Genomic DNA, 27546 nt, shown 5'->3' on the forward strand with positions numbered 1-27546 from the left:
TCCGGGAGCACACGTGTCTGTGTTTCTGTATGTATAGAGCCAGTTAAAGCTAATGAGTGAGTCTGGGCTTTTCTTCTTTTTCTTTCTTTCTTTCTTTCTTTTTTTTTTTTTTAAACACTTACTAAAATGTCAGCGTTAGGACAAGCGGCCGTCCGTGGTTACGTGTATTTGTGTGTGTGTATATATTTAGGCTTTGGCTTCGCTGTGTAACCGTGCATCTGCCTCCTCTACGTCAGCCTCAGAGGTCATTATCCCCTCTTGTGCAACAGCTGGTGTTTGGTTTTATAACTGATCCCTGGTGCTGGGTTATTCCGAGGCTTCGGCAGGCACTGCGCTGTGTCACAACTGTGTTGGCTTTAAGCACAGTAGCAATACAGGCTGTGGTTTGCTCATTCCTCAGGCGTTACAGTTTGCTATTTAAGACTAGTTACAGTGCTCAGTTCTGGCAGTAAGTTAGCTGTATGCCTTTAACTTCAGAAATGCTGGGTGTAGAATTGAGCTGAGGTTCAGTAAACTTGTTAGCATTCAGCCGATCTGCGAGTGTTTGTGAAAGGCCTCAGGGAAGCACAGGGGTGTCCGAGGGGCACTGAGGACACAGGAGTGAGTCCTGTCAAAGGGGCATTTGAGCTATACGAGGCTCTGCCTTTTTAATGCTGTTGTTGAGTGTAACGCACCGCTCTGCAAAATGCTGTAGAAGTCTCTCTGTTCATCAAACGTTCTGTGTTTTTCTTAACAATACGAAGAAAGAAACTAAGAAATTAGCCTTTAAGCTTAGAAATATTATGGAGAGCTCAAAAACCATAAGAAGTGTCAGACTAACAGTCTGTCCAGCCTAGTGGTTTGTCTTGGACATCAGAGAGGAGAGACGATTTAGGGAAACTGACCCAGCCACTTGCTTCCCCTTGTGTTCTCAGCTGCCAGCCACATTTCACGAGGTCCTACATGCAGGTATCCTCTGCACTTTTGTCTGGTTTAAATTTTTTTTTTTTGCTTTCACTGACTGCTTCCTAGATCTAGTATTGCAGGAAGAAGCTCTGCTTTCAGCTTTGTAATACTCAGCCCTATCCTCCCCCAAGCTCCTCTCCAAACCAAGCAGTTGCAGGCATCAGTTTGCCTCCCTGGAGCAGCAGTAGCCACACTCACTGGGTCTTCTGAATTGCCCTTTGAGCTGAGACCAGAATGCTCCCAGCAATCAAGATGTGGGCCCAGCCAGGTTTTCTTAGTGCTAAAAGGATGCCCTGTGATGGTCTCAGTACCTTTCCTCATGATGCCCAGCGTTTTGTTGGCTTTTTGGCTGCCACTAAAAACCAGAGGAGGTGTGGTCAGGATGTTTTCAGGATAATATAACTGAATGGTTATTAATGCTAGCTTCAATGATTCTAAAAATTTCAAATAGGGTGATAATTGCGATTATGCAAGGGGATTTTGAAAATCAGTAGTAATTAGGTAACTCGTTTGGATAGAGCTGTTTCAGAATCTCACTTTGTTCTTTGTTTAGATAGAAATCCCTGTACAGATGAAATATACTTAAAGGCAAGCAAAGCATTTTGGATGATAGGCAAGCCACATATACGTTTGTTTAATTTCTTTGAATTTTTGATTGTACAAGATGAGGCAAGTAGAAATTCTAAGTTGATTATCAAATACAAATATAAAGACAACAAGCTATGTGATCTCCTGTGCCTAGAAACCATTTACTTAAGCAGCCTTATTGCTATGCAAAGTCCTCACTGATACTAGTCATATTCATAAGGCAGTGTAAGAAGTGCATGTAATGCGTTTCATTTGGATGGCTTAGGTGTTGATTGCGGACAGCCTTCTCACTGTCAGCTGTGCTCCACTTAGGGACACCTGAATGCTACCAAATCGGTGGTGGGGTGGGACGGGGGTGTTTCATTTCAAACAGTAGCTTTCTGCATTTGGTATTAACTGCCAAATGAGAAGACCTATCATGCTGTTAACAAAGTGAGCAGTTCTGTGTATTGTAGGATTCCTTTTTGCTGCCTGCAGGTGGTCAGGTAAACTTCAAATTATAGGCAGAGAGCCTTTAGTTAAGTTCTTCATTTTATTCTAATTCTTTACTTTGATAGAAGATATCTTCTGTGTAACTGTAGAGCTGCTGAAATGTTCTTTCATCGCTCCCCAAACTGTGCCATGAGTTACTTTCTTCTGATGTACTAGACAGCAAATAGTTATCCCGTTTTGGAACAGGCAAGTGAGCAGTGCAATTAGAGATGTTGTTTTACTTCTGGTCTTGCTGCATGTTCTGGAAATCCTGCTTTACCCTGTGCTTGCAATAAGCGATTATTTCATGGCCAAGTGTTTTACAGTAGTGGATTGAGGGGCTCCATTTGTTTCCTGCTTTCTAAAGCCTGCTTTTGGTGATTGAACATGCTTTATTTGTTACGTAAATGTCTACCATTTGTGTGCAGCTTGTATTTTTGTTACCAAATTTGCCTTAGGTTCTGCTAAATGTATTTTGCTAATTGTAAGAGAACTGTGGAACAAGTTGATAGGAAAGAAATCAATCTGGCTTTGCAAAGGGAATTGTTGAAGTCATATAACAGTTTGTGGTGACAAACAAGCCAATGCTCCATCTAAATCAGCAATTTGTTCACTTAAAATTAGTCATTCCAGGTCGCAGTTCTGCTTGTATTCTCTTTTCCAGAAATTATTATATTGTTTCTTGTGGATAATTGAATCCTACGTGCAAATGAAAGGGTGTCTGTTGGTTGCATAAAACAACTCATGCAACAGCTGTAGAAGAGGAAAAACAAAACTTACAGGCTAGTGTGGTAAGGAAAAGGAAGGGGAAAGCAGCTGAATGTTAGGTGATGAGAGATCATCAGGGATTGTTGGGTAAGTAATCATAAAGCCCACACTGTACTGAGTACAGGAAGACACCTGGGTCCAGTCACAGTCTCTTGAGCTTGTTGAAACACTGCTTGAAGGCTGTACTGCTGCTGTGCGGTGCATGCTGAGACCCTGTGTTACCCAGCAAGGGCTGAATGGATGTCGTGGGTAATAGCTGCTCTCTTCTTACTTCTTTCCTGTGTAGTTCTGGGCTAGTGTAGTTCTACTGGGCTTGTCAAGTGATTATACAACCAGGCGCAACTGCTGCAGGGCTATGTGTCTAAGCATTGTTGTATATTGTATGGGCAGTTACAATGAAAAGCTTAAAAAAAAAAAAAAAAATTAACAACTGGGCAGTATTCCCTGAGAAAATAGAGGAGCAATGTAATAGCAATATGCAGCGGTTTGTCCTTACAAGCTTTTTTTTTTTTCCTTTTTTTTTTTTTCCCTGCTTAAAAAAGAGAGTAGATAAATGCGACTACCAGGAAATACTTGGTAAAATGCACTGTACTTGCCTTGTAACAATAGGTGAGCTTGCTGTTGATGGCTGTGAGTGGTCTTTTTTATGTCCGTATTCCTGTTCAGGCAATAGGGCACCTAAGAATATGAACTGTGCAGGATGAGGGTCCAAATTAAGAATACTGAGAAGAAAGAATCCTATTGTGGGAGCATGTTTACAGACATCTTAATGGCTAGACTCTGAGGACCAAATGCTGGCATATTCCTGAGTGTATTCATGGTTATAAACCTGCAAGAACTCACAAGTCTTTTTTTTTTTAAAAAAAACAACTTCTCAATTATTCTCTATTTGGGCCACAGACACACTGTAGTTTTCTGTCAGTTTTTTTTTGTCCACGGTTAGCTCTTGGGTTACTACCATTTGCTGGGGAAATTACTGCCTGGATAAGCTTATTTACTTTTTAATGTTGTGGTTGATTTGAATTCCCTGGCACCATCTTGTGGGTGTTGAGATTAATGTTTTCTTAAGGTTATATTAAGGAATTCTGCTGCCCCAGTTCTTTGCACTTTAAAGGCACTTAAGCAGTCACCGGATTCAATTTTTGCATGTATTTTAGACTGGGTGATTCCTGTGGTCATTTTATTATTTTTCATTTTTTGTCCATGTGTGCTTTTCACTCAGTTTTAGTGCCATTCAGTCCCAGTTTCTTCTTATCAGTGGAGTGGAAATTGGGAATGGAAGTTAAATACAGAACTAATTTTTTCTTTGGAAATAAAAAAAAAATATCAAAAAGACAATGAGTGTAAATCATAGTTAAGTTGATTTCAGAGACATAACTGCACCAAAAAAACTAAAAATTTACACTGTCAAACTCAGATACTAGCTAAAATCTGAGCTAAGAAAGGTGTAGGTTTATACTTAGGAACTTTTTTTTTTTTTTAAAAAAAAGGCAGTATTAAAACGTGTTGTTGGCTTTTCTGTGAACGGGTATTTGCCCACTGATACAGCCTGAAATAAAGCAATTGCAAGAAGAAGGCCTCATACTGTGATGTGGAGGTTTCTAATCTCAGGAAAGGAAGAGACAATTTGGCAGAGGCCGCTTTCTCTATTAGCCCCCCAGGCATTTGGGATTCGGGACATGGACTCCCTGCAGTTTTCTGTGAGGTTTCTTGTCCGTGGATAGCTTTTCGGTCACTACCATTTGCTGGGAAATTACTGCTTGGACAAAGCAGAAGGGAAAATGGCGAGTACCCCCAAATTAAGCCTATCTAAAGCAAAAGAGCCCAATGCACTACTAAAGACAATATTTTATATGCGTTGGGCCCTTTTCACAGATACATGTAGGGGAAGAAGCTGGTTTCTGTGAGGCTGTATAATCTGTTGCTCTAGTGGAGCCTGCAACAGGCTTGAAGATGTTTAGGTTTGCTTATTTTTTTTTAATCTGGTTTAGAAAATGCAAGTCTCACCACAGTTTCTAACTAAAAATCTGGCTTTAAAAACATAAATAGGGGCTACTTCATCCTTCTGATATGCTAAATATGATAGAAAATCGTGTGTTCTATCATGTAGTCTGTTAATGGCTCTACAATGCAAGTCATGAAAGATTTCATGAAATGAAGAAAGAAACCAAGTGCACCTGAGTCATTGGAAATAACAATAATGTGATCCATCATGTGGCCCTGAAAAAGCCATTTTAGAGGATTAGAGTGTCATATTAGGCTATGCAGAATATTTATAGCCACCTTATAAAATTCTTCATGGCTTGAGTGAGTAACTTCTTGATAAGTAAATAAAATATCACCCTACATTGTACATTTTTCATATTTTCTCTTACCCAGATATTTACCTGTATATCCCCACCTTCCGCTTTAATAATGAACATAACATAAATATGTCACTGCTGTGGAGGATTGCTTTGAAGTGAAAGCACACATTGGGCATGTAGTCACCGGAGTAACTTCTGTTACAGCAACGGCTCCTTTTAGTAATAGCATGAGAAAATCTCTGGTATCTGATCATGTTTTTAAGGGATATTTGTGTGCTATGGTTGGCTATGACTTGGGTCAGCTAGTAAAGTATACTGTTGTTTTCTGACTTTGAGAATGTGTCTTACAACCATAACATCCTTGACATCACCTCGTAGAACTCACTGGGCTCAGCTAAATAAATTTCTACGAGGTAATGAGGTGGCCTAGTGAAAGAATGGACGTGTGCAGCTTTGAACTTGTTCAAATCTAAATTTCATATAAACTAGTCTAGATTTACCCTTGTGGGAGGAAATAACACTTTTATCCTGTGCTAGAATTTGGTTTCTTTCTGTTCTTTTCAGAAACTGTACTCAAGGGTGAGTCTGCATCGCAGTGGGCACGTATGAGTGTCTTGTCCTCCAGTTTACTGATTTAACAGCTCATGAATCAGACTGCACTGCTCAGCACTCCGTTGTGCTTCTGATAATTAATCAGATACGGCTCTAATTACTGACTTTCAGCAGAACTTAACTGTGGTCATCTGTAACGTCATCTATTATTGATGTAGGAATGTAAGCAACAGAGGAAGAGCTTGCATTAATTCTCTAATGAAAACTGTGTTGTTTTTTCCATCATAACCTCTATCGTATCGCTTAAGTGTGGCTTCCTCATTTGAATGCATCTGTCCTTTTAAGTATAGCTGCATGGAGCCTTTCTAAACCACAGGCAGTACCCCAAGCACATGAGGTAACTGGCTTTGAGCGAGAAGACACCTGCTTGGCCAAGGCTACTGGAGCACATTGGCAGGAGGGAGCGTGCCCAGCCCTTGTGCAGAAGTGCTCACCAGAGGGAGCCATGCGCAGTTGTTGCATGAAACGTGAGCCTGCTGCTACAACTCGTCTTCTGCAAACCCTGTTCTTTAACTTATCCCTTTTGTCATCAAAAACAAAAGCTATAATGCTCTGAAGTGGCATATCTGCACGCTGTCTATTCAGAGATGTGCTTTTACTTGTTTCTGTTACTTGTGAATTTTGAGGACGGACAGCAAAGATGAGAAAAGGTGTTAAATTTTGCCCTCGTGTCAGGAGGGAAGATGAATTGTCACAAGATGTATTGATAAAATGTACTTATTTTATGCAAAAATCAAATGTGGTTGTTTCTTCTAAAAAAAATAGCTTTAAAAAAGTGAATTACTAAGCTCAAATATACAAATTAATATACTAATTAGTAAGAGTGATGAAGCAGAAATTTTAAATGACTTGTCCCCAAGGTTTCTATCGAATGCTTCCAAATTATTTGAAAATAGGTGAGGTCTTACTGTAGAAATAGCATAGGCAGTAAAAAATGGCATATCAGCAAAAAGAAAAAAAGTGAAGTTTGTTAAAGCAAGAGATACAGATGCAAGGCTGAGATGTAAAAGCTCTTTTTTTCTTTTTCTCCTAATGCACTTTAAGTACTTTCTTTTAGAATTCTGAAATACAGATTTGTGGAAGATGTTTAGTTGTATGTAGCTTGTAGTTCGTCACAGAAGTAATAATTTCTATGAGGGAGAAGACGTGAAGTAGATCTCTACAAATCAGGTTCCTTCAGTTCTGGTATATGTGAAGCCAGGTCCAGCCTCTAAAATAGCTGAATGTTATTTCCTCTTTCACAGTTGTGGAAGTGGAAGCACAGAGATAAGGACCTGACTTCTAAAACATGCTTAATAATTGCTTTCTGCTGATTAATATTATCACTATGTTAAAACACTCCTAAAACTTGGTTACCGAGGAGGTACTAGAGAGCTTATTTTCTGTGTTGCAGCCCTCTTTTATTTGGTGGGTTCTGTCCTTTCTTCCCTTCCTGATCTAAGGGTGTTGTGTATGTTCCATAATTCTCCTACTCTGTTAGAGGTCAAGATACATATTTTGACTTAATTGGAATTTCTTTTTACAGCCTTGCCATGAAAATGAAGCAGTTGATTTACCCATATACACCTTCCTCAAAAGTACTTTGTATTTCAGCTAGACATGGGAGCAGCAACAGGAGGAAGCACTTCTGTTTTATGGGGCACCGTTAATGGAAGATGCATTATGTAGGGATGATTGCTAGGGAACAAATTCATCCGAGATCATTTATTTAACTAAGTACGTTATTGATGTTACACCTGGGTGACTTTTTGCAAACACATAGAGCAACTAATAGGTGCAAATTGGTATTAGCATATTGAAATTGATGCAGGCTTTTACTAACTACTGCTTCCTTGGTCTGACGGCCATTTGGCAAGGGAAGACAACTTATCAAAGTATTCGGGGCTGGTTTAATGGCTTACTTTTATGGAACACATGGAACAAATATATTCCCCTAGCACGATGTGCACACTCAGTAAATGCCTGATAACAGCACAGTCACCTACTTACTTGGTTGTTGCTTGTGTTCAGATGGTGAAATTAGTTAAGGGCATGTTGCTTCATGTGTAGGTAAAGTGCATATGACTCTGATTTGAATGGTTGGAGGCATTTGTAACTGTAGGAACACGGTGCTGTAGCACTTAGTGCAACTGCCACTCCATCTCGTGAGATGAACAGGTCAGGAAAATGTTACGGTGTTTCGAGTTTTCTCCTCTGCTTGATTTCTCAAGGGAGCTTAGCTGAAAAATCAGTTAAAATCAGTTGGTGTGAAGGACTCGTTGCTAGCTATAAGGAAGCCAGAAAACATACTGGGGATTCTACTAAAAAGAATAAATGGAGGAAGTGGGAAATGAAATAACTTTTCTTCACTTCTTTAACAATATGCTATACTTAATTTTGCTTGGGGAATTGGTATCTTAAAATATACTCAGGGAGTACTCAGAATCTAAATAGAGCGTTCACTCCAGCTGGAGTGCTTTACCAGAAGTCTTCCTTCTCAATCCGAAAGAGAGGCGCACAGAACACTTCCTTGGGGATGCAGCTTTCCGCCCTTTCCAGCTTGAAGTGATCCCAAACTGATGGACTTCTAAGCAGCAGAGAAAGACTTAGCTATTTTGAATAGGAAGGAGAGAGCACTCTGTCTTGAAAACTTGAAAGCTTTCTTTGGAACCTTAAAAGCTTTACTGTGTACCTGTTGAGTAACTTCAGGTTACAGTACATAGGGATACTAGGAATAAAAGTACTGCTGTTTTATTTTTTATTTATAAATTTATATATATGATGTGTACATATTAATAAATATATTCTAGAATGCCTCTTTACTACCTGTTTGCCATTAGTGTATTTTTATTTGATCTTTTTTTTTTTTTTTTTTAATCTCCATTAGCAGTACTGTCTGGTTATCATTGAGAATTACAGGTTGAAGTCCTTCCCTAGAGGTATAAGCGAGTCAGAGCTGCAATCAAACCATCCAAGGCATCTCTTTCAGGTGAGAAATAAAGAATTAAAAGTGTATAGAGTTAAAAGTGTCTCTAAAAAAATAAATTCAGTTATAACTTCCAACACGCCAAAGGAAAGCACAGCAAAGGAAGCATAAGCTATGTTTCAGTGGAACAGAAGAGAGGATGGCAGAGCCCTTGCTAGAGCTGCTTTTGATAGATGTAACTGGGAAGACAGGGTATGTATTGGCCCCCTGAACACGAGAGTAAGAGGGGTGCTGCCTGATACTGCCTACAGTCTGGAGCTGTATGAATACTACTGATTTTAGGTTCTCATGTAATACTATCCAAGCCTACCTGCAGGGCTGGTTGCTGAGCAATGTCATTATAGTTATTACTGTAAAAAGTTTCTGCTTCCAGGAAATTCTTAGTCTAGAACTAATTACTTTCTTATTGAGAGTTCAACATTGACTAATCTGAGGCAACAGAATTAATACAGCTGGAACTGCAGGAGAACGCTTAAATGTTCTGGTAACAATCTGGTTTCAGTTCATCAGATAGTATTTTTTTTAACCTTTTTCAAGGCAGAAAGATGTTTTTCAATAAAATGAAGATCTACTTATAGAACTTGTGATACTGAAGAAAATTCTTGAGTTTGCTTTTGTTCTGAATAAAGAAGCTGTAAAGCTTGCATACAGCCCTCATGTATGAGTTTGTTAGTGTCTCTACAGGGTTAGTGAACCAAAGCGGAGGGACAGATTGCTGTGAAATGTGCTTTCCACAGCTACTGCAATTGTAGACTATAAAATTGCTGCTAAATTTCATTGGATCTCCAGCCACTGAGTCTTCTCACACCCCTGTATATTTCCCTTAGCATGATGAAATAAGAGAAATAAGTGGGGGGGGGGGAGGGAACTTAATATGTGTATTCAATGCTAGACAATGAACTAGTACGTATGCTTCAACTAATTTTTTCTATTAAAAGTTTGCAAACTGCCAACATTTCAAAAGTGGAAATATTAAACCTTGTTGCTGGGTGCACCAAATGCTGTTAAATGGTGCAGTCCAAGACTTCAGAGTTAAATCCTGCAGTAAATTCTATAAATGAACTGATAGAATTTGCAATTATGAAACATTAACTGGGCTTTATTTTAACCATTATCGTGAAATTCTTCTAAGGAAGTAAAGGGAAAAATTATGTAGGGAAACATAAGGACTCAGACCAGCGAGCGGTGGGCTCTGAGCTACAGTGCTTTGGTACACTGCAGCTAGGGAACCTGCTGGACAGAGCACAGAATCGATACCGGGCTTGGTCTGTTTTGGCCCAGGACTGGGTTCTGATGTTTGGGAGGCAGTAGTCTTCAGTGCTATGCGTGAGTGTGAGCATTGTCGGGTTAATTTCAAGTGCCAAGAAGACAGCCTATCTGAAAACCATCATCATAGGCACATATGTAGGACACAACTGTTTGAATCATGCCTGGTATATCTTGGACCAATTGTAAAAAGAGTTATGCAAATAAGGAGCACCAAGCACAGTGACTAACTCAAACCAGCTTTTACTGCAGCAAGGCTCCTAACAGGATTGCTCCCCACCTGTTATTCTTGTATCCATAGCTCTATAATGTCCCCTGTGTTTTCTTGTAACAGCTATAGTTTCTCTTCCCTGCTGTTCCCTATCATTGATCCACCATCACTTGCTCTGCCATCCAATGAAGAAACTGAGGAGGCAGTTGCAGATCATGTTTGAAGTATGTGCAGACTGGCTGCCTGGCCACCAGCCACTGCCTGCCTGCCTCTAAGGAAGCCAGACCTGTAGGTTTTGGTGTTACATGTGGGTTTTTGCCATATGCTGCACAGGTCCCATTTAAGAACTTAATTAAAGAAAAATAAAGTGCTTTCGACAGGCTTGCAGGTTCTAAAGTTATTAATAGGAGGTTGACAGAAAGACAGCACAAAGATGTTTTCTGGTAAGAGCAGGTTAAAAATAAAAGCTCAAAACTCTGACAGTTTTGTATAAATGACTGTATGAATTTCTAAAAACACTTCATAGCTATTTATGTATATAGGGAAAAAGAACCTGTTGATGCTCTCCTAACTAGTATAAAAGAATGTGTGCTTCTGAGCTAATACTTTGTGTGTTGCAATGATGCAGCAAACTGAACTTCTGATACTTTACCAGTGCTTCAAGAATGCATGGTTCTGAGAACAGTGCTGCTTTTGTTTTGAGGAACAATGGGAAGACTGCTCTTTGTCAAGTTTGTCTTTTTTCATTTTTTTTTTTTTCTTTAGGCTGGAATTTTAGTGTTTTGATGTCAATGAAGAGCAGGATACCTCTCATTCTTCTAGCCTGTGGCTCCTTTAACCCCATCACAAATATGCATATGCGTTTATTTGAGCTGGCTAGAGACCACCTGCACCAAACAGGTCAGTAAGGGTTTGTTAGGACCACATGTACGTGGTGTTTTCCTGGGAAAAGGAGGACACTTCTAACCTTTGCTAAGCCAACTGCAAAGTGACAGCTTAGCTATAATTTTATTATTTTTTGTTTGATGATTTGATATGAAGCTTTTTGTGGAATATTCAATATAGAAATTCTAGCATTACCTCTTCCTTTGACTTACTGCATTAAAAAAGGTATCACGAGTGTCCGTGCAACTGAACTGAAAACTTTATCAGCAGTTTTAGAATCATATGCATGGAATAGACTGAATCTTGTGAAAGACCTTCAGCAGTTTTGAAACTGAAAAGAAACGTTTATGTTCAGATTTTATTCTTTCATGATATGTTGTATTTTAATATGAAAAAATGTTAGAGCTAGCAGCTTTGACAAGTGGGTGAAACTGGAGAAAAGATGAAATGTTAATTATTCATTATCCTTCTTTAGTAAGAGGTACAACTTATCTCCCCCAGCAAAATAACTTCTTCAGAAAAGTGATCATAAAAGCTAGATGTCAGCAGGCTAGAAAGTTTCAGCAACAAAGGAGGAAGCTGGATAATATCAAGAACTTAAGCAATACTAAGAAAAGCTTTGGAGGAGCATTGTGCTCTAAGCTTGATAACTGCTTAATTGTTGAGGCTTTTATCTTCCTTCTGGCTGGTAAACTACACACGTACCTCTGGAAGAGGTTGGAAAGGAATCACAGCTTACTGGAACTTGATGGGGATGTTGCTAGGGAGGTTGTGCAAGAGGAACATGCATAGAAATTAATTTGGTTCTTAAACTTGCATGGGGTGGGTGCAGGAGGGAATGTGGTAAACCCTCTGGTATAGCTGTGTGGTAAGAGCTGCAGCTACGTAGTCACCATATAGTGTGAGAGTATTTTGCTTTTTCATGAGAAGAATTGCACAACTGGCTCTGTTTTTCTGGAATAGTAAAATGATACTGTTGCTCCTGGAGGACTAGAAATAAAGGGTTAAGGGACTTGAATTAGCTTTTCTTGTAATTTTATAACTCCTTTGAGTTCCCTGGTGTGCAAAGAGTAAAAAGGCAATGTGAGACCAACTGGTAATTCTCTTACATCATGTGTTACAATCAAATAACTTATTTTTTTTTACCTTGAAAGAAGGGTTTATTTGGGAAATTAATTATGATTCTGCCTGAATTGCAATTATGTCGTGGTCTGTGCCAGGGTCTCTGTAACAAGGCTCCACCCTTTACTCAGAGCAATTTCTTTAAACAGGTCTAGTGAAAATCATACTAAAAATGAAATTTTGAATGGCTGAAAAGAAATTTGTGCCTTGCTTCATGACTATAACATCAGTCCTTTGTTCTGGATAGGGTATGACTTGCATTTTGACTTCTTAGTTCAGTGTATGGGGATTTCCTCGTATAAGTACTTCTTACGCTGAAGAAAGTGAAATTTAATTACATCTGGGTTGCCTACAGTGTAATCCTTGCAGCTTTTGAATATTTAACTCAGTATGTAAAGCAAGAATCCTCAATTAGCTTGTGGGAACTTTAGTTATCTCAAGCAGAGGTAACTTTATATGAAATAACTATAAACGTGCGTGTATGTGTAGGTATGTGGTCTTTCCAGCTGTGGGGAGGGCAGTTTCTCAAACAGAAAAGGTTTGCAACATGCTATAAAAATGCCTGTAGAACCATTCCTGCCCAGAAACTTCATTGATCATTCTCTCATGGTTCCTGTCCTGTTTCTGCTCCAGTAGTGACCCAGGGAAGAACAGAAGAAACTGGAGTCTCTTGCTCAGAAGGAGCCCTAGTAGCAGAGTGGGAGCTGATAGTGGGGCTGGGAGGCCGTGGTTATACACCTCTAGAGCTTGCTTGTAGAAGTGAGGTAGTGGTCTGCCACGTTCGTGTTGACTGCCTTCGGTCACAACAAATACTGAATGCTTGAAAAAGTAGCTAGTGTGAGTACAAAATTAACTAGCATGAGAAGCGATGTTGCCAAGGCTGGAGAAATTACGTACTGCTGGTGCTACTTCCATATTTCTGTTCCACTGCTAATCAGGCAGAATTGATGAGCTGTGCAATAGCTTGGCTGCACCTGACTTCACAGTCAAGTTTTACTGTCACAAATGACGTGACTCCCCCAGTGTGCATCCTGACTGACATCTCCAGTCGTTCTCTCTGCCAGCTTTTTGGCCATCATATCACTTTCAAATGCTGTCTAATGTTACTTTATGGAGTTTGATACTTTAAGCAGCATCTGCTGTTTCATTGCCACAAGTCAAGTAATTCAACCATCTTTTGTTAATATCGGTCACCAAATCTTGTAATGCCACCTTCTAAATACAACAGACATGTCTACATGTGACAGAATAACTTAGTTTCTCTTTATCTGAATTTTTTTCTAGTCCTATCAATTTGAGTCCTCACACATAACTAGAATTTTCTCAGATTCAATTATTTGTTTTAAGATTTTCTTGAGATTTGAACTGATTGTGCCAAATGCCTTTTCATTCTGTTAATACCTAGTGTCAGATATTTTTTTCTTTGGTGGTATTTCTTATATTTGACCATTAAGTCTGAAGTGGTAGAATCAGCCTGTGTAAGATGCTCAGAACATTGTTTGCCAAATATTGCCAGCGGAGGATGCTTACATCACCAAGATAAGACCAGAAGGGATACAGGGCAAAGGAGGGGGGTGTGAAAGACAAGATGTTTCTGGCTCTGACAAAACACATGCAAGGAGGAGGAGAAGGAAAATCAGTATCTTACGAAAGGTGAGGAAAAATGTGAGACGTTGGTTGTCAAATGCAGTTCTGGGCAATGCAACTGAGAAATCCAAGGAGTTAACTAGTCACCAGAAAGTCCTGGGAATTCAGAAGCTTACGTTGTTCAAGAGCTGCACTTGATTAAAATGGACTGGTACTGTCAAAAAAGAATGAGGTCAGATTATAACTGCAGCAAGCCAACTGGAAGTCAATGCATTCATGCTGTTTTCTTGCAACAATTCTGATAACCAGAATTTTAACACAACCCAAAAAAGGCTTTGATCCTACTGTTGTGTGGTGTGTATAGCAACTCAGATATGATTAGTCTAGGATCAGATCTGCAATAGTTACTCATTGTCAATATTTACTGTATGTGCAGACATTAGTTAGGATTAACTGAAGATGAATTAAAGGAAACAACAAATCTTTAATTTTCTCCCTTTTCATTAAAAGGCTTACAGCAGTACTTGCTTAAATGGAGCACTTATTATACTAGGAGCACTATGGAGCACTAATTATACTAGGCTCTACCCTTGAAAGATACAAGGGGAGATGTGTGCGTGGCTTAGCATCCGGAAGGAATTAAAACTATTGGCACACTTTGCAGAGGTGCAAATCAAAGTATAAATCTTAAGACATCTCAAGATAAACTGCATCTCTACATAAGAAGCTTCCATTACATAAAATTCAATTTTCTCAGTTCTTATTGGTGCACACAGTTAGCTCCTAATCTTTTCCTGAGTTTAAGAAATTCAGAATAGGGTATCCTGTGAACAGAGTACTGTACCATGTTAATATTCATACTGTTAGGCTCACGATGCTAGCTTTCTCCTTCCCTTCTGGAGGAAATGCTAATTTGCATAGCTGTCAAGATAGGGTTGGTGTCTTTTTGTTGTGTGTGAGTTGTTTTGGGGGTTTTTTTTGGACAAATCCAATGAACTCTAAGAGAAGTGATATTTGAGGTCTTAGTATGAAATGTTTATTCTAGATGTGATATGTGGATATCATACAGTGTGTGTTTGAGGACTGATCGTCGTGCATCCCCAGGAACGCTCCTTCAGCAGGGGAGTAACTGAAGCCACAATGTATTTGAGAGTGGCTGGTGGCTGTCTGACTGCAGAGGTAAATCTGCATCTTAAGGCCCTGTAGTTCACTCAGCCAGGTGGATATGATTTATGTTTGTCTAGGTACTTATGTGGCATCTGTCACTACAGTCTTTGCACACCTCATCTATTTCAGTGAATGCATCTTTCAAGTACTCTGAAGTGGTGAAGGTAAAGCCATCCATCCTATGAAGAGCTATCACAAAAGATTGTCCATTACTGTTCTGATATATTTGTTGTTTGCTTTGACTTTCAATGCAATGGCAGCTAAATTGTTTACCCCTTTGATTTTCCTTCTGCTGAATTCTCCCAGGAGGTGACTGAACATAAAGTAAAAAGTTTTGCCTATTTTCTTTTCCTTTTTCATGCTTGACAATCTCTGCATACGTGTCATGGGAAGGTAAGCATAGGATGGCATCCTTTTCATGTTTTATTTGTAAGCAGTTTTGAACAACTCAGATATTTGGGATTTCTTGTATCTAGGCATATGGTGCTTTCTTTTTGTTTTCCCACCCTTCACAGCATCAAAACTGTTATTTATAAATCAAGTTAATATATTAATTTAAATGGAACAGTTAAAAAGCCTTGTATCTGTTTTCCTAACGTTAATAGCCTGAGAGTTCTGGGGGGATAACTGCTGATTTCTTGTGGGTTCAAGGGAAACCATTCCTATTACTTTCATTCAGAATTTTATTATGTGATTTTAATGTATATGTAGTCACAGAGGGCAGATTAAAGAAATAATCCAATGGACCATATTTTGAAATACAAGTGTGACTTTTTTTCAGTAAAGAAATGTAAGCTTATTTTAATGTAAGCTATGGGTGCATCTTGGAAGGTTAAAATGTGAAACTGTATTGTAAATATTTTCAACACTTCACTTCTGATAGCAAGTTTTACATCATTTTACAATGTTCTGAAATAGCTGCCACTTCCTGTCACAGAGCAGGACTGACTTAGTAATTTAGTGATTTTCTTTGTTTATATATTTAATGTTGTGTATGTACTGTGCAGTAAAATTCAAACTGCTTATCAGACTCATTTTGTTCTTAGATATGTGGGTAACCTTATGCCCTTAGAGTAGGATTAATGAAGCAGATAAAATGCTTGTTCCCAGACAAACCTTCCAAAACCCAGTCCAAAGATTTGCAATCCTGTGTCCTGCGATTGTTCGCATTATCTCTGAATATCAGTCTCCATTGATTTCATAGTGAATTGGCTCAACCCACTTCCTAGTGAAAACTGGGAATGGTTGGTCTCATTCCAAGGGAATTTGCAGTACAAATAATCATGTTATTAGCTTTATACAGGCACTTCCAAACCATCTTTCACAACATGAGCCGTTAAAAAATGGTAGGAGGTGGAATGATGCAGCATTCTCTATCAGGCAAGGCATTTTGAAATTGGTAGAACCTGAGAACGCTCAGGTTCTTCTGAGCTTCTCAGCTCCATGCAGCTGCTCACCTTTCCAAATATACCTATAATGATCTGTGACCAAGGAGCATTGGTTCTGTCACCCACTGAGGCTGAGTCCTGCCCTTTGCAGTGGTGGACAACACCAGTTAGATCAGTCTCTTGTCCAGTGCTGAAGAGAAAACTGGGGCAGTCTCCAGGGAGTGAGGGGGGAAAGAAAATAAGAAGTTAAAGCCCAGGGAATTTGGTTTGGCTTATGCTTGCAGACTTCGAATACAGGACAGAAGTCTTAGCTGAATTAAAAGCTGTCAGCTTAAGACTATTTTTTTTTCCTGTGCTGAGAGCTGTATGGTCCTTAATATCTGTTATCTGCAGGAAGGGAAAATGCATGTATTTCCAGGCTTTGATTTGGTATTGTATTTAAACAGTGTCACAGCAGCTACCAGCAAGACTTTTTTTTTTTTTTTTAGCTTACTATAAAGTGTAAACTGGGAGGGGCAAATACAAAATAATTTGGTGTAACAAATCAGGCGGATAAATGAATTGGTCTAATGCTTAAGGATAAAAATGCAAAAGAGGCCTAATGTTTTTCAGGCCGTGTTCAGCAGGGATTAAAGTTTCCAGAAACTGTTAAAACACTACTGCCTCATAGTATTTATTAAATAGCACTCTTGAAAAAGGAATATATTAAAACAATACAAGCACAACGTCCTATTGTAACCTGCTCTGGAGGTGATAGAAGGGAGAACGGTGTTGGGGTCATTCCTGCTCAAAAACATATGAAGCCTTTACAAGCTCCTACTTGAAAGAACAAAAAAGGGGGACAAAAATCTGGCGATATCTAGAGCCCAAAGAACTAAGGTTATTGAACCCTAGAATAAGAAACAAATTCTTCTCATCTAGTTTGTTTTTTTGTAGTTAAAACAACATTTTAAACAAGATACAGTTCAAAAATAGTTTTTAGTTATTACCCAACAGGACAAGCAACAACAGACTTCAAGATGACAACAAACAGCATTCCAGAGAAACAGAATGGGAAGGCAATTCTGAAGCAAGAAAGGCTTGAAACTACCTGTAATTTATGGAGCAAGAAAGAAAATATCAGAGGAAATGTAAAATAAATTTTAAATAATAATAATAAATTGAATTTAATGATTTCCTCTTTGCTTGCCTACCAGGACTGAAGGATGTATTTGAGCATGCAAACTTGTGAATTACAGAAGAGGACACAAGTTGTTTAGAGCCAGTAATAAAATATTCTCCTGTATTTTGAGCCATAAACTCATATTTTTGGTTGTAGCTTCTTATGTGTGTTATGGTTGTGTAGTGCTAAGTTGCCCAGTGGTTGTGAATCACCTCAAACTGTTATGGTGTTTGATTTTCAGTATCTTCAGTGTTAGCAATGATTCTTTCAGTTGATTTCATTTCTACTTTAGAACAGGAAGATATGACATTGGAAGCTCTCATCTCATCCAATTTATTCAGTTCTCGGCCAAAAGAGACTGAAATGTTTACAGCTCTCAAGGATATGGCAGAGCTTACTCATTCTTGGCTAGCATGACCACACCATTTTAGTTTTTACGTTTAGTACATCTGTTTGAAATATAATGGAACAATTTTTATATGTACAAAACTGACCAGTAGGGAACTGAAATGTAGAAGAGAAAGTTCTTGTATAAGAAAAAACCCTTAATGAGGGTAACATTAATGAATTCATAGTGTAATTGCTTTCCCTGTCAACTGAGAACTCACAATAGCGTTGTATCTTATCTAAGTATCAGAGAATGGTTGTTGCTCATATGTCAAGAGGAAATATTTCCAATTTCAGGTCTACAGATGGATTTAATTATATACATGTCTTTGCATGTTCCTGGGAAATCTTATCTTACGCTGTTGACCATTTTGCCTATGCTAAGAATGTTTTTAAAGCAGAGGATAGGTTGGGTTGACATTTTCACAGGAGATAGGCCTGTAAATAGCATTGAAATTTAATGCTGTTTTTTAAACTTCACCTCCCTTAAGTAATTTTGAAAATTTCACTCCTATTATATCAATTGTTACATTCCTAAATTGCTATTTAAAATTATTGAACTGTCATGTGCTAACATCAGAAATTGAGTCTAAGTCTATCATTTTCAGTACAAAGCTCTGGAGGGAACTTGCTGCATTCTGTGAGTTTTTTTTGTTGTTGTTGTTGAAACAATCAAGTTTTAAAAATTTTTTAATCTTCAATATCATATTTATCATAGTTATTTAAAATGCATGTGTTAGACTAGAATTTTTTTTTCATTTTTGTTTATTTGAAACACCTTTGCTCTCAGTTTGAGGGATGCAACTCTGCAACTCATATCAGTGCTTTATTTCTCAGACTTATTAAAATGAGAATTACATTTTTATCTAGTTCTGTTTCCTGATATGAAACCAGAACTGCTAATTCTAACAAAAAGAGCTCATATTAATGTCTACATTATGCAAGTAGAAAGATATGGGCATATTTTTCAGATTTAATTAACATGATCAGGCAGATTGAAGGGGTGCTTAATGGCAGCTCCGCTGATGTTTGGACCATAGTTTTGTAAGTCTAATTTTAGACTCCATTACCCATCTTTGTTCTTGAATCATCTTATTTGTCTGACTTGCATTAATCACAGCCACAATAACATGCTATATTTCTTGCTTTAGCACAATGAAAAGCACACTGATTCTGATAAATAACAAGCATGAGGCACTTAAGAACATCCCAGTGGTCAGTTAAGTCACCCATTATTTTGGCTGTCTAAAAGCTGTACTGATACATTACTGGAATATAAAATTTCATTTTATCCAGCAATTTTGATAGCTTGCATCATAAATTATAAACATCTCTACTTGAAAATTGCATGTTTATCCAGATCTTGTTTTTTGAATCATCTAATGATACAAACATATTGATAAGTACTTAAGAGTGGTTCAGAGTAACAGGAAGATTGCTTTTCAATTCTTTTAAATTATTATTTTCTTATTAAAAATAGTACCTAGATAAAAATGTTACTAAGTGGTTCATGGTGTCCTGTAACTTTGAAGTTTACCATGCTTTTAGCAGGAGGCTGGTCTAGATGAGCTCCTAATATTCCATCCACCCTAAATTTTCAAGATACTACGACCATTAATGACTAATTTTCAAGATACTGATTAGATAATGACTGATTTTCAAGATACTATGACTATTAATGACAAAATCACTATTTTCTTTTTCCTTCTGAAAGGAAGATACCAAGTAATAGAAGGCATAATATCTCCTGTCAATGATGACTACAGGAAGAAAGGTTTGGTTTCAGCAAGGCACCGGGTAGCAATGGCGAAACTAGCACTAGAGACATCTGACTGGATTCGAGTTGATCCATGGGAGAGCGAGCAGGAGACGTGGACAGAGACAGTAAAAGTGTTAAGGTAATTACATTGCTTTTTCTTTCTTTATGAAGTTACTGACTGCCAGAAATCTGTCAGGCTGATGGATCAATGCACAGAACTCACTCTTGTAAAACACCCAAGCAAAGTGTGTCTGTTTATGGCATTTTCTCCGAGATAAAGTATTATATCTGTGACGCTAGAAATTCATGTCACTGTCCTCTGAGAAGGTTGTGTAATCAGTATTTCCATATCTGGAGTCCTTTCATTTCCCAGTGCAAAGCGGAAAGGCTTCACCCAGGCCTATGTGTTGGTACTGCACTGCGTAGTAATGTGCTTGTGCCATGTAAGTCACGAGATGCCATGTGGAAAGCCTCTTTGACACCAGTGCGCCCTGGAAAGCAATAGTCGTTGAAAGAGTTGGGCAGCAAAGTTCTTGGCTTCCTTGTTATTTCTCTAGTTTTTAAGTCACTAAGCAGGTAATAGAGAGATCTCAGTCAGAAACTAACAGAGTTCAGAACAGCTCCATTTGTCAGGAGCACCCTTATTCTAGATTAGCTATGTTGGCAGTATTATACGTTTAGGTTTGTGTTCGCACTTCCTTTAAAAGCTTTTTTTGTATTAACTCTAATAGCAAGTTAAACCCAAGCCTATAATTGCTGAGGTTCTCCACAAAATCATTGAGTTTGCTGTTACTGTGCTAGAAGGAAAAAGAAAACACTTTGTCCAACCCGCCTAGAAACGAAACTTTTCCCCATACGCTTGCTTTTGATAACAAGTGCATTACAGTGTAAGGTATAAAAACACAAACTTCTTGTGCTGAGCACCTTCTGGAAACATAGGTGCTACAAAAGTCTACAGGCACCATTAAAGTGAAAGACTTTTTGGATGTCTTTCAAGAAAGAGTGCTGTAAGAAGTATTAATTATTTCTTATTCCTGCTCAGATTTTCTAACTTTCTAACTGAGAACAGTTGTTTGTATAGCTGAAGGCTTTAGCATGTGCCTTCCAACAGCTGCCCAGAAAGCTCGTAAGGCTTTAGGTGAAAGCCATTTCATAAGAACACCCTGTGTACTTGCAAAACATGTGCAGTGTACACAACTAGTGCAGCCTTTTGGTTCTGCTTTTCCTTGGTTCACTGGGTGAACATAAACATCCAGTTGCTTCTTTCCCCCTTCCCTCTAGCCAGCAGAATAGGAGTAAAGGGTGGTGAGGGGGCTCAGGACACCCTGCTAGCCTATCTTCGGAGAAAACTCTGCTCTACTGTCTAATTGCAGTGGTAAGTGTTATGCACCAGTGAAGGAGATCACCAACACTTCTGTCCTGCGACGTTAGCTGGCTATAGGATTTCTCCCCCAGACTTTAGCTTTGTAAAAGTAAATCCTTGCAGAGAAGGAGCCACAAATCCTACTGATCAGGTGATCCTACTTACAAAGACTTTGATCTTTCGCAGCTCCAGCTGAATTGAGTACTACTTGCAAGATTGGGTTTCTGGATTGTAAATTTAGGATAAAATGTACTGCATATAAAAAATAGGATAAGGGGTACTGTAAATAAAACCTGTATGCATAACTTTTTCCTTAGGAAAAATAGTATCAATGTGGCATGAGCAGCCAAATTGCCTTTCTGTCTAGGAAGTAAGCCACTAGTTTCATAAATAAATTCACAAAATGTTAAAATGGATGCCTATGAAGGAGAGAAATTACTTTGAAGTATTTTGTTCCAAACAACGACCTATGTTTATGAGCTGAACCAGTGCCATAACTTAATGCTGAACCCTGTCCCTTGAAAGGGAAAGCAGCATCTTCATGAAATGGCACAGGTCGGTGCTTTGGTTTTTACACGGTAACTGTCACATTTGAATTTTAAAAAGAAGAGGTCGTTTTAAGGCTAGATTCTTACTAAGGTTCTCCCCTAGTTAGAACTTAGAGTTCATTGCCACCTCCACTGTAAGCCCCCCTCAGGTAGGAAATGTTAGTAGCAGTAGGAAGAGATTTTAGTGCAAGGGAAAGACAAAACCTATTGTACCTAGATGTCCCTTCCTTCCAGCGTTTTGAGTTGTATGCTTAACTGTAATAGAATATTGTGTCCTGAAGGGGAGGAATGAAAGGCCTTATCCTACAGTATTTCTTTTACCTGTGTGTGCTGATGTCATATTTCATCAGAATCTGTGGATTTTGCAGAGGCTTCCAAGTAGTTACGACATAAAAGAATTTTAAGTAGCAGAGCTGATATCCCACTTGTGGTTATGTCATTAGTTGCCTCTTACATTGAGTATGGAAGTTCTGAAGGCTGTCGCAGTGCTTGCTGGTGTGCTTTATTTTCTTACAATGTTGTCAGAACTACTAACCAACGAACTACATCATTCCTCTCGCAATGTAGATTTAATTGTAGTGCAGGTAGAAATTTGCCAATTCTAAATTAAATCATGGTACGTCTTACCCAACAAGATTTTCTGAATTGTGCTTGTGATTTTAATTATATAGACTCTTGAAGCTACATGCAGAGTTCAGAAAATCCTTGATAAACTGACAGATTGGCTTGTCCTTTTTTGGTGTCTCTTTAAAGTAACATAATCCTCCCTACCCCAGCATCTGAAACGCCTGCTGAACAGACCTTTTGGCAGCTAAGACTTTGCATTACTTGTGCTGTTAGTCCTGCAGTGAGTTCTTTGCCAGAAGTTCTCATTTTTGAATCGAGGCCCAAGAATGTCAATCCATGATGTGAAGTTAGTGTACTTGACTATACATAGCATCAGCCTGTTTACAAGAAGGCAGGATTAAAAATAGAAATGTAGGAAGGCACAGGCCAAGCTACTGCTACCTACTCTCTCCTGCCATATGTCCCACACCCCTTGTCTATACAGTTCCTTTAGACAGTGGCTGAGCACCAGAAATGACTGGAGATAATTATGCAGCCTGGCTAGGTGTATATTCTTGGCACTCATGCAACTTATTACTGTGTCTTGAAGTATTGAGCGTGATTTGAAGAGTGTATATTTAAGTCACTAAACTATAAATTCATTTCTTAGGCAGACGTTCAAAAGGTTATCTATGGCTTTGTATATATTCTGAATTTTGACAGAGTTAAGGGAAAAACTTTACCTTGTAACCCATGGTCTTTGCTCTGATACAGTTGTCTAAGACCCCACAGTCATTTTGCTTATATGTTTGCTGGACAGACACAAAGTGCTGGCTTTTGTACTCGCTGTGACCACACTGTTTAGTGATACACTTGCTTCCTGACATGATGTTGGCTTGTGCCACTTAATACAAGCATTGCATAGGCATGGCTCAGGATGGTGCAAGACTGGGGCTGTTCTCAACAGGCAAGGCTGTGCTTGAAGGAAGAAAGCCGCAGTGTATGGATCTAACACTGGCACTTGCCCTCAGTCAAAGAAGGAGCCACCACCATGAGGAGGCAGTACCAGTGCATAGTGGGGCACCAATGATGCAGAGCAGCAAAAGAATAAAGTAATTGAAACTCCAGAAAATGACAAAATAATCTTTGCATGTCCTCATAGATCTGAAATCAGTAAAGTTAGAGGCATAGCAGGTGTGCAAAATTGTACGAGAACTGTGTATTTTGAATTTCTGGGGATTGGGGTCACTTTTAATTAAAAGGAAAAGCACAAGGTGAATGCTCAGGGAACATGCTTTTGTGGAGAAGAGGATGAGAGAAAACTCATGAAAACTTTTAAAGAGCAGAAACATTGTGTCTGAGGGATTTTGTTTAATGAAGAAATCAAATATACTGATTCAAGTGTGACTGAAGTGTGCTTTTTTCTAGTACAAACCTCCAAAATGTTTTAAATTTAATGATGCTATAAAATTTTCCCTAATAGTAGAATTTCAAAAAGGAATTGAAAAAATGTCATTACATGGATTGCTTGTGGATTGAGCAAAATTTAAGTACATTTCTACTAATCTCATGGTAGAAGGAATATAGTGTGTTTTTTTTAACAAATTATATTCAAATCCAAAGTGCATAAAAGTAGACTGTGTTCCTGAATGTGAAAGCACCGGGTAATCGCTTTGTGCATCTCTGAGAGGATTATCTCACACAGAAGCCTTTATTTTTTAAATGCAGGCACCATTACAATGAATCGCTCAGACTGCTGCAGTACAAGAAGGAATTCATGAAAAACAAACAGCCCTTAGAAAGATCTACAGAGAATTCCCTTTCTTCCCACTACACAGGTTGGTTCGTAAGTCTCAGTGTCATTTTGTTCATCAAAACAATAAATACAGCATTAAAAACAATACAACTTCACCAGATTGGACAAATTGATGAAGGTGAACACAGTAGCAGCGAAGTTTTGAAGATTGGAGCTACCTGCCAAAAACAAGCCATGCCAAATGCCAGCATGACTCCTGGTGCAGTTACTTTGGAGTAATTTCCATGCAATAAGGAGATTTCCACCACTCTTCTACAATAAGGAGACTTATTTCGGGGTTGTATTAATGTTTGGTTTTATAAGCATCAGTTTGTGTGTCAGAGATGTATGCTGTGGCCTTGCTGGTTTTGCTAAGTATAAAGTATATTATTAAAGATATTAATAAGTATAGAGATTATCTATAATTGTAATTCTTATGTTATACAATGAACAAAGTATATGGATGCCAAATCTTTGATGCTAATGCATTGTTTTGTTTGTTTTACTGCATTTCTGGATAGAAAGGTCTCTACTGGCATTAGAAGTATGGCAGATTCTGGAAACACCGTCAGCTGTTGGTTTCCTATTTTACCACATTCCCTTGCTCTGTGTTTTGCTAGGATACTGGTGGATTTCTGATACTTTACATTTTTCCTATGGTGTTGCAGCACTGCTTGGACATGAATGATCCATTTAGGTTATTCATGGCTACGCAAAGATTTCCACAGTATGGGCTGTTTTATCGTTACAAATGGCAGAAGAATAAAAGCCTCTGGTATTGGGACTGCAGTTGAATCTTGTCTGATGGGGTTTATCATTGTTGACAAGTGACAAGTCACGTTTTTCTCATTACCCCATTGAGGAAGATGAGTGGAAAAGCAAGCGAGACTATTTCAGCTTTCCTTGATGTAAAAATTCTCCTTTGGGTATTATTTTCTTCAGCTTTTTCAAGCTTTATGGCATTTTCTGTAAAAACTAGGCAAGAAAGCAAATTTTCAAACTAGTCTTTCTTTCCTGTTAAAGTTTCTTAGTATAGAATCAGTCAGTCATCAGCACAGGTTTCCCCTAAAGTCAAACACAAGCTACAGCAAAAAGGGGGTGAAAAGAAGGACTGGCAAGAAGTAGAACTCCTTGTCTAGGACATGGTGGCTGGTTTTTTTTTTTCTATTCATATTCTATGGGACAGCTAATCCCAAAGAACAGTCTGTTGGTGTGGACAGGAAGAAGTCTAGCAACCTGTTGCTACTTACTTTTTCAGCCTTGAGTGCTTTGTCAGACTGGGCAACAATATGCGCATGGTTATATTAAACACATGGCCCACCAAGAAGGAATGGAACAGTTTTTCCCCATTTGTTCGCTAGCATGCTATGGAGTGGAGCACAGGGAAAGATCAAGTGCTACTGAGAACTCCAGATCAATATAGTTCCCTCTCTGAAAAACGCATGTTGGTCAGCACAAGCTTTCTAACAGGAGGTAACTGACACTCAGTTTTCCCTCCCCCCACATCAACCCCCCAACAAACCAATGAGGAATCGATGAAAACTATTGAGTCAGGATTTTCTGTGAAGTTTGCAGGAAGGCTCTTCCATATAATGGAAACTTTCACAAAGTTCAGGTTGGATTTCATGGTACGGAATTCCATACTATTTTTCTACTAGATGTATAGCTACTGAACTGTAAGATTCCGTTGTTGCTGGCTGTCATTTTGTTTCACAAAAATCAGGTCATTGTAGTATGCATTGCAAATAAAAAGATTCATTAAGGAAAGGTATTGACAAGTGATTGTGGTTTTATTAAACTCAGAATAGCTTACTGATGCTACCCATTTAGGACCTAGATGGAAAAGACTACTGGGTCCTTTTATTTGACTTTAGTGTCCAAACTCTAAGCATCAGAAACAGCTAAAACTGGCTTCTTCTCAGAGACTGGTTAGTCTTCTGTACTTGATAGCCTGTACTTTGCAAAAGTCTCAGGATAGCTCATGCTTCTTTGCCTGTGTTCTTAAAATTTTGTTGTTATGGTAGCATAAAATGTAGGTAGTCTTATTGAAAAAGTTAGGTGTTAGGGCAGCTCCAGATCTTCATCTGAGTGTTCAATGTTTTTATTGAAAAGTAGCATCCCAATCAGTGTAAAACAGGGCTGAGCAATTCAGATGAAACTACCATATTACAGATTGCTTTGAAAGGACTTCCAGATTTACATCTAATGTTTCTTAAAAGCTCCTCTCAGTCCCTCGTATACTGTTCTGCTAGGATTTGCTGTGCCTCCTTGATTCACCAAGCATAGCTTCACATGCAGTGCTTCTTTTCCTGTTTACAAGTGATGGCTGATTGTCTTCATTTCGTTTTGAATTGGATTCCCTGCACTTCAAGTCTCTTAGTTTCCTTACGCAAACAGCTTTGCTGTCACCTTTAAAATGTTTTTCCTGGCATAATCCAACAACAGTCATCCTTCATTAGGCCTTGCTAATTCTTAAATCCAGCTACTTCCTTCGTATTATTTCTCCTTAGCTTACGCTCTCCCTTCTCTCTGCGCAACACTGCAAAAAAAAATAGAATTTGTTTGCCTGCCATTATTGATTGAGCTATACTGATTAGAAACAAGCAACAATTTCCCTGCTTCAGACATGCCATAACCTGAAATAAAGGTTATTGACTCAAAAAATGGAGCACTGGAATAATTATTTGGATATTATACCATTACAGATAGTGGAAGCTGCAGATCATTACTTAGCAAAGTGTCCTTGAAGGGCTGAAGTGACATGCTTCTTATTGGCACAGATCTGGGGATGTGTGGAGATGGATTTTTTTTTTTAATGAATCTCTCATTTATTTTTCTCTTTACAGTTCTACCAGAATTAAAGCTACTTTGTGGGGCTGATTTTCTACAGACGTTTCAGACACCCAATCTCTGGAAGAAAGAGCATGTCAAAGAAATTGTGGAGAAGTTTGGTTTGGTCTGTATAAGCCGTGCTGGCTCTGACCCTGCTCGGTATATCAGTGAATCAGAACTTTTAACTAAATTTCAGCACAATATCTTTCTGGTGAAAGAATGGATTCAGAATGAAATAAGTGCAACACAGATACGTTATGCCTTGTGCAGAGGATTAAGTGTAAAATACCTTGTCCCAGATTCTGTCATATCCTACATTGCACACCATAATATCTACACAGAAGAAAGCGAGCGGAAGAATGAGGGTGACTTGCTTCAGCCTCTTAGGTTGCATAACACAACAGTAAGCCCGCTGAATGACTGATGCCAGTAGTGTGTGGAGAGGACAGACGTTGCATTTTTTCCATGTGAAATTTTGGAAAGGCATTTCTCGTTATTAAGGGGAAAATACATCAGCCCAAAATTTCTTGAACTCATGCACTGTTTTAAATTCATGTTTTCGTTTGTGGCAATGCTTTATCAAATCAGCACACTCAGTTGAACACATTGAAAATAGAAGAAATAAGATCTTAGCAATAAATAATAATCTCCAGTAATACTTAAGGTCAAATATCGTACTTTTCTGAACTGTAATTCTTTAATCCTACAGGCAGTTTAGGATGAAGATGCCTTACTGTTCTGAAGCAGCAAAATTAAATGAGTCATAACTTCTCCTTATATATATATATATATATATATAAATATTTTCTTTTACATTAAAAAATGTGTGTATATAGATTAGTGTGTGTATATACATACACACACACACACACA

At 38.5% G+C, this 27546-nt stretch overlaps 1 protein-coding gene across 4 annotated transcripts; it reads left to right on the forward strand.

The window, feature by feature from the left end:
• NMNAT3 (nicotinamide nucleotide adenylyltransferase 3) lies at positions 1 to 27477 on the forward strand. 4 transcript variants are annotated; one of them, XM_035334932.1, is made up of 6 exons: positions 1 to 27; positions 8557 to 8658; positions 10898 to 11032; positions 19545 to 19728; positions 23775 to 23884; positions 26688 to 27477. In XM_035334932.1, the coding sequence occupies exons 3-6, from the start codon at positions 10918 to 10920 to the stop codon at positions 27095 to 27097; spliced, it is 819 nt and encodes a 272-aa protein (XP_035190823.1). In that variant the 5' UTR covers positions 1 to 27; positions 8557 to 8658; positions 10898 to 10917; the 3' UTR covers positions 27098 to 27477. The 4 variants fall into 4 exon arrangements, with proteins under 4 accessions (XP_035190823.1, XP_035190820.1, XP_035190824.1 ...); XM_035334929.1 differs by lacking the exon at positions 1 to 27 and adding an exon at positions 1881 to 2018; XM_035334933.1 differs by lacking the exon at positions 1 to 27 and adding an exon at positions 1966 to 2018 and having other exon boundaries at positions 8589 to 8658.
• Positions 27478 to 27546: the final 69 nt, after the last annotated feature.

The sequence above is a fragment of the Oxyura jamaicensis genome, chromosome 9 (genome assembly GCF_011077185.1).
Source record: "Oxyura jamaicensis isolate SHBP4307 breed ruddy duck chromosome 9, BPBGC_Ojam_1.0, whole genome shotgun sequence".
NCBI lineage: Eukaryota > Metazoa > Chordata > Aves > Anseriformes > Anatidae > Oxyura > Oxyura jamaicensis.